The sequence below is a fragment of the Pseudophryne corroboree genome, chromosome 7 (genome assembly GCF_028390025.1).
Source record: "Pseudophryne corroboree isolate aPseCor3 chromosome 7, aPseCor3.hap2, whole genome shotgun sequence".
NCBI lineage: Eukaryota > Metazoa > Chordata > Amphibia > Anura > Myobatrachidae > Pseudophryne > Pseudophryne corroboree.
Window position 1 is genome coordinate 93935346 of NC_086450.1, and position 13105 is coordinate 93948450.

Below are 13105 nucleotides of genomic sequence, written 5' to 3' on the forward strand. Positions count from 1 at the left end.
TAAGGCTAAAGTCAGGGTTGCAGTATGGGTGTGTAAGGCTACAGTCAGGGATGCAGTATGGGGGTATAAGGCTACAGTAAGGGATGCAGTATGGGGTATAAGGATACAGTCAGGGTTGCAGTATGGGGTGTAAGGCTACAGTTAGGGATGCAGTATGGGGTGTTAGGCTACAGTCAGGGATGCAGTGTTTAGGGGTGTAAGGCTACAGTCAGGGATGCAGTATGTGGGTGTAAGGCTAGTCAGGATTGCAGTATGGGGTTTAAGGCTACAGTGTTTAGGGGTGTAAAGCTACAGTCAGGGATGCAGTGTTTAGGGGTGTAAGACTACAGTCAGGGATGAGGTATGGGGTGTAAGGCTACAGTCAGGGATTCAGTATGGGGCGTAAGGCTACAGTAAGGGATGCAGTGTTTAGGAGTGTAAGGCTACAGTCAGGGATGCAGTGTTTATGGGTGTAAGGCTACAGTCAGGGATGCAGTGTTTAGGGGTGTAAGGCTACAGTCAGGGATGCAGTGTTTAGGGGTGTAAGACTACAGTCAGCGATGCAGTATGAGGTGTAAGGCTACAGTAAGGGATGCAGTATGGGGTGTTAGGCTACAGTAAGGAATGCAGTGTTTAGGGGTGTAAGGCTACAGTCAGGGATGCAGTGTTTAGGGGTGTAAGGCTACAGTCAGGGATGCAGTGTTTAGGGGTGTAAGACTACAGTCAGGGATGCAGTATGGGGTGTAAGACTACAGTCAGGGATGCAGTATGGGGAGTAAGGCTACAATCAGGGATGCAGTATGTGGTGTAAGGCTACAGTCAGGGAAGCAGTATGGGGTGTAAAGCTAGTCAGGGAAGCAGTATGGGGTGTAAGGCTACAGTCAGGGATGCAGTATGGGGTATAAGACTACAGTCAGGGTTGCAGTATGGGGGAGTAAGGCTACAGTAAGGGATGCAGTATGGGGTAAAAGGCTACAGTCAGGGTTGCAGTATGGGGGTATAAGGCTACAGTAAGGGATGCAGTATGGTGTAAGGCTACAGTGTGGGATGCAGTATGGGGTATAAGGCTAAAGTCAGGGTTGCAGTATGGGGGTGTAAGGCTACAGTCAGGGATGCAGTATGGGGGTATAAGGCTACAGTAAGGGATGCAGTATGGGGTATAAGGCTAAAGTCAGGGTTGCAGTATGGGGTGTAAGGCTACAGTCAGGGATGCAGTATGGGGTGTTAGGCTACAGTCAGGGATGCAGTGTTTAGGGGTGTAAGGCTACAGTCAGGGATGCAGTATGTGGGTGTAAGGCTAGTCAGGGATGCAGTATGGGGTTTAAGGCTACAGTGTTTAGGGGTGTAAAGCTACAGTCAGGGATGCAGTGTTTAGGGGTGTAAGACTACAGTCAGGGATGAGGTATGGGGTGTAAGGCTACAGTCAGGGATTCAGTATGGGGCGTAAGGCTACAGTAAAGGATGCAGTGTTTAGGGGTGTAAGGCTACAGTCAGGGATGCAGTGTTTAGGGGTGTAAGGCTACAGTCAGGGATGCAGTGTTTAGGGGTGTAAGGCTACAGTCAGGGATGCAGTGTTTAGGGGTGTAAGACTACAGTCAGCGATGCAGTATGAGGTGTAAGGCTACAGTAAGGGATGCAGTATGGGGTGTTAGGCTACAGTAAGGAATGCAGTGTTTAGGGGTGTAAGGCTATAGTCAGGGATGCAGTATGGGGTGTAAAGCTACAGTCAGGGATGCAGTGTTTAGGGGAGTAAGGCTACAGTCAGGGATGCAGTGTTTAGGGGTGTAAGACTACAGTCAGGGATGCAGTATGGGGTGTAAGGCGACAGTCAGGGATGCAGTATGGGGGTGTAGGGCTACAGTAAGGTATGCAGTATGGGGTATAAGGCTACAGTCAGGGAAGCAGTATGGGGTGTAAGACTACAGTCAGGGATGCAGTATGGGGTGTAAGGCTACAGTCAGGGATGCAGTATGGGGTGTAAGACTACAGTCAGGGATGCAGTATGGGGAGTAAGGCTACAATCAGGGATGCAGTATGTGGTGTAAGGCTACAGTCAGGGAAGCAGTATGGGGTGTAAAGGTAGTCAGGGAAGCAGTATGGGGTGTAAGGCTACAGTCAGGGATGCAGTATGGGGTATAAGACTACAGTCAGGGTTGCAGTATAGGGGTGTAAGGCTGCAGTCAGGGTTGCAGTATGGGGGTATAAGGCTACAGTAAGGGATGCAGTATGGTGTAAGGCTACAGTGTGGGATGCAGTATGGGGTATAAGGCTAAAGTCAGGGTTGCAGTATGGGGGTGTAAGGCTACAGTCAGGGATGCAGTATGGGGGTATAAGGCTACAGTAAGGGATGCAGTATGGGGTATAAGGATACAGTCAGGGTTGCAGTATGGGGTGTAAGGCTACAGTCAGGGATGCAGTATGGGGTGTTAGGCTACAGTCAGGGATGCAGTGTTTAGGGGTGTAAGGCTACAGTCAGGGATGCAGTATGTGGGTGTAAGGCTAGTCAGGATTGCAGTATAGGGTTTAAGGCTACAGTGTTTAGGGGTGTAAAGCTACAGTCAGGGATGCAGTGTTTAGGGGTGTAAGACTACAGTCAGGGATGAGGTATGGGGTGTAAGGCTACAGTCAGGGATTCAGTATGGGGCGTAAGGCTACAGTAAGGGATGCAGTGTTTAGGAGTGTAAGGCTACAGTCAGGGATGCAGTGTTTATGGGTGTAAGGCTACAGTCAGGGATGCAGTGTTTAGGGGTGTAAGGCTACAGTCAGGGATGCAGTGTTTAGGGGTGTAAGACTACAGTCAGGGATGCAGTATGGGGTGTAAGACTACAGTCAGGGATGCAGTATGGGGAGTAAGGCTACAATCAGGGATGCAGTATGTGGTGTAAGGCTACAGTAAGGGATGCAGTATGGGGTGTTAGGCTACAGTAAGGAATGCAGTGTTTAGGGGTGTAAGGCTACAGTCAGGGATGCAGTATGGGGTGTAAAGCTACAGTCAGTGATGCAGTGTTTAGGGGTGTAAGACTACAGTCAGGGATGCAGTATGGGGTGTAAGACTACAGTCAGGGATGCAGTATGGGGAGTAAGGCTACAATCAGGGATGCAGTATGTGGTGTAAGGCTACAGTCAGGGAAGCAGTATGGGGTGTAAAGCTAGTCAGGGAAGCAGTATGGGGTGTAAGGCTACTGTCAGGGATGCAGTATGGGGTATAAGACTACAGTCAGGGTTGCAGTATGGGGGAGTAAGGCTACAGTAAGGGATGCAGTATGGGGTAAAAGGCTACAGTCAGGGTTGCAGTATGGGGGTATAAGGCTACAGTAAGGGATGCAGTATGGTGTAAGGCTACAGTGTGGGATGCAGTATGGGGTATAAGGCTAAAGTCAGGGTTGCAGTATGGGGGTGTAAGGCTACAGTCAGGGATGCAGTATGGGGGTATAAGGCTACAGTAAGGGATGCAGTATGGGGTATAAGGCTAAAGTCAGGGTTGCAGTATGGGGTGTAAGGCTACAGTCAGGGATGCAGTATGGGGTGTTAGGCTACAGTCAGGGATGCAGTGTTTAGGGGTGTAAGGCTACAGTCAGGGATGCAGTATGTGGGTGTAAGGCTAGTCAGGGATGCAGTATGGGGTTTAAGGCTACAGTGTTTAGGGGTGTAAAGCTACAGTCAGGGATGCAGTGTTTAGGGGTGTAAGACTACAGTCAGGGATGAGGTATGGGGTGTAAGGCTACAGTCAGGGATTCAGTATGGGGCGTAAGGCTACAGTAAAGGATGCAGTGTTTAGGGGTGTAAGGCTACAGTCAGGGATGCAGTGTTTAGGGGTGTAAGGCTACAGTCAGGGATGCAGTGTTTAGGGGTGTAAGGCTACAGTCAGGGATGCAGTGTTTAGGGGTGTAAGACTACAGTCAGCGATGCAGTATGAGGTGTAAGGCTACAGTAAGGGATGCAGTATGGGGTGTTAGGCTACAGTAAGGAATGCAGTGTTTAGGGGTGTAAGGCTATAGTCAGGGATGCAGTATGGGGTGTAAAGCTACAGTCAGGGATGCAGTGTTTAGGGGAGTAAGGCTACAGTCAGGGATGCAGTGTTTAGGGGTGTAAGACTACAGTCAGGGATGCAGTATGGGGTGTAAGGCTACAGTCAGGGATGCAGTATGGGGTGTAAGGCGACAGTCAGGGATGCAGTATGGGGGTGTAGGGCTACAGTAAGGTATGCAGTATGGGGTATAAGGCTACAGTCAGGGAAGCAGTATGGGGTGTAAGACTACAGTCAGGGATGCAGTATGGGGTGTAAGGCTACAGTCAGGGATGCAGTATGGGGTGTAAGGCTACAGTCAGGGATGCAGTATGGGGGTGTAAGGCTACAGTCAGGGAAGCAGTATGGGGTGTAAGGCTACAGTAAGGGATGCAGTATGGGGTGTAAGGCTACAGTCAGGGAAGCAGTATAGGGTGTAAGGCTACAGTCAGGGATGCAGTATGGGGTATAAGACTACAGTCAGGGTTGCAGTATAGGGGTGTAAGGCTGCAGTCAGGGTTGCAGTATGGGGGTATAAGGCTACAGTAAGGGATGCAGTATGGTGTAAGGCTACAGTGTGGGATGCAGTATGGGGTATAAGGCTAAAGTCAGGGTTGCAGTATGGGGGTGTAAGGCTACAGTCAGGGATGCAGTATGGGGGTATAAGGCTACAGTAAGGGATGCAGTATGGGGTATAAGGATACAGTCAGGGTTGCAGTATGGGGTGTAAGGCTACAGTCAGGGATGCAGTATGGGGTGTTAGGCTACAGTCAGGGATGCAGTGTTTAGGGGTGTAAGGCTACAGTCAGGGATGCAGTATGTGGGTGTAAGGCTAGTCAGGATTGCAGTATGGGGTTTAAGGCTACAGTGTTTAGGGGTGTAAAGCTACAGTCAGGGATGCAGTGTTTAGGGGTGTAAGACTACAGTCAGGGATGAGGTATGGGGTGTAAGGCTACAGTCAGGGATTCAGTATGGGGCGTAAGGCTACAGTAAGGGATGCAGTGTTTAGGAGTGTAAGGCTACAGTCAGGGATGCAGTGTTTATGGGTGTAAGGCTACAGTCAGGGATGCAGTGTTTAGGGGTGTAAGGCTACAGTCAGGGATGCAGTGTTTAGGGGTGTAAGACTACAGTCAGCGATGCAGTATGAGGTGTAAGGCTACAGTAAGGGATGCAGTATGGGGTGTTAGGCTACAGTAAGGAATGCAGTGTTTAGGGGTGTAAGACTACAGTCAGCGATGCAGTATGAGGTGTAAGGCTACAGTAAGGGATGCAGTATGGGGTGTTAGGCTACAGTAAGGAATGCAGTGTTTAGGGGTGTAAGGCTATAGTCAGGGATGCAGTATGGGGTGTAAAGCTACAGTCAGGGATGCAGTGTTTAGGGGAGTAAGGCTACAGTCAGGGATGCAGTGTTTAGGGGTGTAAGACTACAGTCAGGGATGCAGTATGGGGTGTAAGGCTACAGTCAGGGATGCAGTATGGGGTGTAAGGCGACAGTCAGGGATGCAGTATGGGGAGTAAGGCTACAATCAGGGATGCAGTATGTGGTGTAAGGCTACAGTCAGGGAAGCAGTATGGGGTGTAAAGCTAGTCAGGGAAGCAGTATGGGGTGTAAGGCTACAGTCAGGGATGCAGTATGGGGTATAAGACTACAGTCAGGGTTGCAGTATGGGGGAGTAAGGCTACAGTAAGGGATGCAGTATGGGGTAAAAGGCTACAGTCAGGGTTGCAGTATGGGGGTATAAGGCTACAGTAAGGGATGCAGTATGGTGTAAGGCTACAGTGTGGGATGCAGTATGGGGTATAAGGCTAAAGTCAGGGTTGCAGTATGGGGGTGTAAGGCTACAGTCAGGGATGCAGTATGGGGGTATAAGGCTACAGTAAGGGATGCAGTATGGGGTATAAGGCTAAAGTCAGGGTTGCAGTATGGGGTGTAAGGCTACAGTCAGGGATGCAGTATGGGGTGTTAGGCTACAGTCAGGGATGCAGTGTTTAGGGGTGTAAGGCTACAGTCAGGGATGCAGTATGTGGGTGTAAGGCTAGTCAGGGATGCAGTATGGGGTTTAAGGCTACAGTGTTTAGGGGTGTAAAGCTACAGTCAGGGATGCAGTGTTTAGGGGTGTAAGACTACAGTCAGGGATGAGGTATGGGGTGTAAGGCTACAGTCAGGGATTCAGTATGGGGCGTAAGGCTACAGTAAAGGATGCAGTGTTTAGGGGTGTAAGGCTACAGTCAGGGATGCAGTGTTTAGGGGTGTAAGGCTACAGTCAGGGATGCAGTGTTTAGGGGTGTAAGGCTACAGTCAGGGATGCAGTGTTTAGGGGTGTAAGACTACAGTCAGCGATGCAGTATGAGGTGTAAGGCTACAGTAAGGGATGCAGTATGGGGTGTTAGGCTACAGTAAGGAATGCAGTGTTTAGGGGTGTAAGGCTATAGTCAGGGATGCAGTATGGGGTGTAAAGCTACAGTCAGGGATGCAGTGTTTAGGGGAGTAAGGCTACAGTCAGGGATGCAGTGTTTAGGGGTGTAAGACTACAGTCAGGGATGCAGTATGGGGTGTAAGGCTACAGTCAGGGATGCAGTATGGGGTGTAAGGCGACAGTCAGGGATGCAGTATGGGGGTGTAGGGCTACAGTAAGGTATGCAGTATGGGGTATAAGGCTACAGTCAGGGAAGCAGTATGGGGTATAAGACTACAGTCAGGGATGCAGTATGGGGTGTAAGGCTACAGTCAGGGATGCAGTATGGGGTGTAAGGCTACAGTCAGGGATGCAGTATGGGGTGTAAGGCTACAGTCAGGGAAGCAGTATAGGGTGTAAGGCTACAGTCAGGGATGCAGTATGGGGGTGTAAGGCTACAGTAAGGGAATGGATGCAGTATGGGGGTGTAAGGCTACAGTCAGGGATGCAGTATGGGGGTGTAAGGCTACAGTAAGGGATGCAGTATGGGGGTATAAGGCTACAGTCAGGGAAGCAGTATGGGGTGTAAGGCTAAAGTCAGGGATGCAGTATGGGGGTGTAGGGCTACAGTAAGGGATGCAGTATGGGGGTATAAGGCTACAGTCAGGGAAGCAGTATGGGGTGTAAGGCTACAGTCAGGGATGCAATATGGAGGTGTAAGTAAAGGGAAGAGACAGCATGTGCTGCGGGGGAGCTGGCCCCGTATTACACCAGTACACCATGCCATGGTGCACACCTGTCACTATGGGCGGAAGTAGGGAAGCAGCGTGCTCTGATCTCTGCAGACATGTTTTTCCCAGTAACCCCTCATCCAGCGCCATCCGCCAATGGGGGACTAGTGCTGGCTACACGTCACTTCAGCGATCCCACCCTTTCCGTCCCTGGGACGCCGGCTGCTGAACGTGTCTGGGAGATCTGTGAGGCCCCATCCCCGGTAGAGACGCGTGTTCCCGACTCGAGGTGAGCCGGCGGGGTCCCGGGGCAGGATGTCTGCCGCTACTGTAATGAGCCGGCTGGGTGCTCGGCTGCTGCAGCTATGCCTACATGTGGAGAGTGCCCACTCACCCTCGCAGCAGCAGCAGCAGCAGCAGCAGCAGCAGCAGCAGCTTCCCATCGCATCCACCCACACACAGTGGCCACTGTCAGCAGATGTATGTCAGTGGCTGAGTCTCTGCCCCCAGTCAGTGAGATTACCTGTCACTGGCAGCAGCATGAACTATTCTTACTACATTAATATGCTGTAGCACACATGATGCTGGGCTGTGTTACTGCATTACACTGTCATATCCTATCTGCTGCCATATTGTTTTATTACATTATATCCATTGTAACATCTGCTGCTACATTGTGTTATTATATTACATCAGTATATCATGCATGATGCTGTACTATGTTATTATTACATAATTACATTGCTACAGCATGTCTGCTCCTGTGCTATATGTGGTATGTTTTGGGAGCACTATATATGGTGCACATTTGGTGGTCTAAGCTGCAGTCACTCCTCATATCTGATGCTTTCTCCATGTGATGTAGCGGGGACCACTTCTGCATGTGCAATAAAAGTTGTGTTCCATATAGAAAAGGGGGTTCTATTACCACAGTGTGATCTCACCATATATAAAGCACCACACAGGAATGCTTTTGAGGTCAGAATTCATTCACAAGCCCATTGCTGAAGGGTATGGTCAGTACTGTAAGGCTGCTATAATGTAAGCCAGTGATGGCCAATTTATCAGATTTTGGGGCCTGGAATGCACCAGTCCACACCTGCAAAAGGCAGAGTGTAACTTTTTCCTGTTTGGTCAAAAAATTAACAACAATACTGCATATTATGAAAGCCGCAATACCATTAAAATGCAAAAAGCCCAAAATATTAGCATAACCCGCCAGAGTCTGATTAAGACCCTATGGTGACCTAGGCAAGATATCATTATGCCCCACACATCCATAACCTATACATGTCCCTTACAATATCTATGCTTTCATCTCAATGAAATTATGACATATACTGTATACTTTAATGCTTCTACTGTATTTAAAATGATGTAATAAAATAGAATATATAAACATGACTTCTATTATTGGTTAAATTTAGTTACCAGTTCTCTGTGTATATGAAATAGCAATAATAAATGCAAAAATAAAATTATTGCTAGTGTATATTTCTGTCCAAAACACACAGGATCAGTGGCTTGCAAAACCCACCACCACAAATTTTAGACCATGGTGTTATGAGTCAATCTTTTTGTATTTTGGTGATGGTTAAATTGTAATCTATAAAAATTAGTAAATATTCTTTTATTAACCTATGGTGGCATAGGATGGCTACTTAAATAAACTTCATAAGTCTACCTTCCTGTCTGTATTTTTTATTTGATGCTATGCTGTTCACCTAGCAAGTAAAACATGCAACTCTGCGTAGATCGGGGGAGGGCACGCCAGCAGAAAGGGACAGAGATTCTGGCAACCAGTGAGGAGCAAGAGCAGTCTTCGTGCAATCTAAACGTTCTTTCAGTCTCACACACAACCCATCTGCCACGTCAGTCTTGATCAGTGATGGCTAACCTTGACACGCCAGCTGTTGTTGAACTATACATCCCAGCATGCCCTGCATCAGTTTTAGCATGGCCAAATAACAAAACTAGCAGGGCATGCTGGGATGTGTAGTTCAACAACAGCTGGAGTGTCAAGGTTAGCCATCACTGTTCTAGATGGTTGTCATGTTTGGAGTTAGTGTGGCTAGTAGTGCTTGCTCTGCACCATGTTACGGGCTGTGATCAAAACCCGTGGGGTCATATCCAATGCAATTTAAAATTATGTGGGCTCTTCCCCCTCAAGATGTAGCAACGGAAATTAAGCACTACATTAAAATAACTATGTAATTAATACAGCACTTTCCTACTGATGCTCACTGGCCGTTTTTATGTCTGTGCGCTGCTGGTTGGGCACCAGTAGTCTAAAATATCAGGAACAACTCTGATGGGGTACAACAGATAAGCAAATAGATAATTTTCCGTTGTCCTTCACCTAATATAGCTTTCTTTGGTTGTGTGGGTGACATTCCTGTTCCCATTCATCGCTGTGTTGTACACATCAGATTCCCAGTGACCATTTCTGCCTGGCTGCTTGCCAGAGATTGACGCTGTCAGTTGCCTAAATTTAATGGCGTCAGGTGCCAAGTTTAGAAAGTGAGGGGTCAGCGTATTTACAGTAGATCTCCCCTCTGCCGCTCTGGTATTATTAGCTAGTTGGGTGTCTGCCTCTGTAGCTCTCAGATTAGTTGTTCAGACGACATTAGTTTTATAATGTTATCTCTCTAACTGTGAAAGACATGCTCCAATATCTGCTCTTTGCTATTATTTCTATCAAAACTTAAAGCAATGTGATAATGGCTCCAAAAAAGGTATATACTTATGAATTCCACTTCCTAGCAGTAACTGATATCCTTAGAGAATGATCAGGATTTTTTTAAACAAATTTTAGATGCCACCCAAGAAGGCAGATGATGGACCAAAGCAGCACCCAATCATTGGAAGATTCGGGACCTCTTTGAAGATCGGCATAGTAGGACTTCCAAATATAGGGTGAGTAAATCACATCCTAATTCATTTTCACTGAGGCTAATAGGGTTTTACTTCTAATTGAGCTAATAAATATACAACCCAATTCTTGTGGCATATTACAACGGAAAAGGTCCGTGCTGGACCCTGTGGAGAATATGATCAATAATCAGAACTGCTGAGTGACAAAGCATACTCACACACATATGTAGGTATGAGTGCCCATTAGATGCTTGCAGACTCCTTTCTGTGAGTCCTGACCGTGCTGTGGTCCGGAGAAGTATGCTTGTGGTTCCTCTGGATGAGCTGGATGATTGATGTAGACAACAGTGCAGAGATCCTATTGCTGGGGCTCAAGGCAATCAGTAAACCTACCATTAATAGTTAGTGCAAGGCAGCACTGGATGTAGTAATTTTGGTACTAATTATTAGATGGCGCTTATTGTTTTGGGTACTGCAATCTCACCACTTTTGATATTCACATTTTGGGGCATATGTAATAGGGTCTGAGTTTGCCGGCCGAGGTGTTTTTAAAGGGGCAATCGTTTACAAGGCAAAGCTATGCCGTGTAAATGATTGCCCCTTAAAAAAACACCTGCGATTGGGCAGCATCCCGCACCTCTGGCAAACTGACACTATTACATACGCCCCTTTGTATGAATATACTGGGGCCAATTCAGGGCTGGTCACAATTTCTCCCACATTGCGTGCACAAAATGAAATGCATATATCCACCCATATGCAGAGTGGTATGTATCTTTGCCGCCCTACCACCCGTTTCTGTACGCTTCGCTTTGTAGACATCGTTATTGTCAGTGCACACTTGCACCAGCGCTTTCATTCGTGCAAAAAATAGCTCTGAAAATAGATTTATTTACGTTTACGCTCACCAAACCTGTCAGCCTGACCTCGATGACGTTAGCCCACGGGAGAACACCCAGTTACAGCTTAGTTCCACCTACTCAGTCTCAGTTGGGGACGTGTTGAGATGCGGCTGACTCATCATCGGCCGTACTTGCGTACACTTGGTTGCGACTCATGCAGATCTGCTCGGCGAATGACCTTGCGTTGGACGCTGCATCAGTCCCAGTTCGTGCAAGTTGTAAATATTCTTTAGAGATCAGTGGCTCCAGGTTTATACTGTTTGTATGGCGTTGGTTCGTGTGACCCCATACCGATGCCGGGATCACGAGCTTTAGATTGACGGTAGGGAGGTCGAGCAAAACAAAAGCCCCTTGGGGGCTCGCTGCGCTTGCCACAGGTTCTATTCCCACTCTATGGGTGTTGTGGACACCCCTGAGTGGGATTAGTCCCTGTCAGTCGGCATGCTGACTGTCTGGCATTTCAGCAAACGGGATCCCAGCTGCGGTATAGTGATCGGCGGTCACATGACTACATCCCGTTTGTACGCTGTTCACCATATAGTGCGCTGTACATATGTCACCTGTGCGCATGTGTGTTTATATTTATCCACGCTGCTCTTCAGTCTCTATCATCCTTTTGCACATGGAGTATTTCATTTTCTGCCATAACTACGATCACAGCTGCTTTATTAATGGTCTGGGAATATTGCCAAGTAGAATGTTGATTATTTTGCATCACGTTGTTGTTACATAATTGCAGGTAATGTAGTAAGACAAAGAGCCAGCTAATGTAAATGCCTCTCATATAAATTGCCACTAAGAATAACTTGCCTTCTGTTGAGTAGGTGCAAAGGTTTTTCGGAACTGTTCATTTGCTAGCGCTTCATTCATATGTCTTTGCTGATTTTATGTTTAATGAAGATAGTTTTGTTTCTGCAACCACTATCCATGTGTTAACATATAAACACCACAGATTGGATCAATATTTATGTTATAGTGTAATTAACGTGTAATTCTAATCCTTTATACGGCGCCACAAGGGTGCCTAGCAAAGTACATAAACAAATGAGAATACAAGAAAACAGTGACTCATATTCCAAGACAATGCAGGACAAGTACATGGTTTATAAACATTGCTGCAACATAGCACTGCAATAAGCAGTAGGGTGACAGAAACCAGTAGTCCGGTGCCATTGAAACAAAGTATGGAGTAGATGATAGTATAAGTAATGAAAGCCAGAGCACTTGAGGAAAGAGGGCCCTGCTCGTGCAAGATTTTCATTCTGAAGGGGAGTGTCAGACAGACACGGGTGACACTGATGGTAGAGACAGTGAGCATGTAACAGAGTGTTGGAGTGAGAGATGTTTCAGTTTGATGTAGAAGTGGATCTTGAGAGCCCGTTGGAAGTTTTGTGGAGAGGGAGAGCAATTCAGAGGTAGGCAGCAGCATGTACAAAATCTTGGAGGCATGAATGGGAGAAAGTGATCAGTTGGCAGGAGAGGTGGAATTCATTTGTGGAGTGAAGCGGGCAGGAATGTAAAGGGAGATTAGGTCAGAGATGTAAGGGTGTTCACACACTAGGACAACATCGCAAATGATGTGATGTCGACCGCGACGGTCAGAGGGTGACCATGCTGCATTTGACAGCACGTCCCTCGTCTTCGATATCGCCCGTGGTCCGATGGACGACGACGCAGATGACCCCTTGGGAGTGAACATTGGGCTATATATATCGTCTGTACACACTAGACCAGTGGTAGCCAACCCGGGTCCTCGAGAGCTACCATCGGTTCACGTTTTCCAGCTCACCTAGCAGGTACACAGGTGCAGTCATTACTCACTGACACATGTTAAAAGATCCACATATGGAGCTAATTACTTGTGATTCTGTGAGGAGACCAGGAAAACGTTAACTGTTGGTAGCTCTCGAGGACCAGGGTTGGCTACCCCTGTACTAGAGGATCTCGTTCTGAACTGGCTGATATCGCCTAAGTGGGACAGTAATAGGTGAGGGCTTTGTATGTGTGGAAAGTTTAAATTGGTTTCTGAAGGGGAAGATGAGCCAGTGTAGGGCAGATGTAGTACATTTGTAGAGGCAGATGAGCTGGGCAGCAGCATTGTTTGTAAGCACATGCGATGGGTCACAACGCATAGGTGTAACAATGCCGTACAACAAAGGTACATAACATGTACAGTAATTGGAGATGGAGCATTTTCTCAATTTTGATAACTGAAAT

At 47.5% G+C, this 13105-nt stretch overlaps 1 protein-coding gene across 1 annotated transcript in view; it reads left to right on the top strand.

The window, feature by feature from the left end:
- Positions 1–7286: 7286 nt before the first annotated feature.
- OLA1 (Obg like ATPase 1) overlaps positions 7287–13105 on the top strand; it is a 315794-nt gene continuing 309975 nt past the window's right edge. The window contains exons 1-2 of the mRNA XM_063933437.1: positions 7287–7401; positions 9928–10028. Of these exons, the coding sequence (XP_063789507.1) occupies positions 9928–10028 (101 nt within the window). The 5' untranslated portion in view covers positions 7287–7401. The remainder of the gene's footprint in view (positions 7402–9927; positions 10029–13105) is intronic.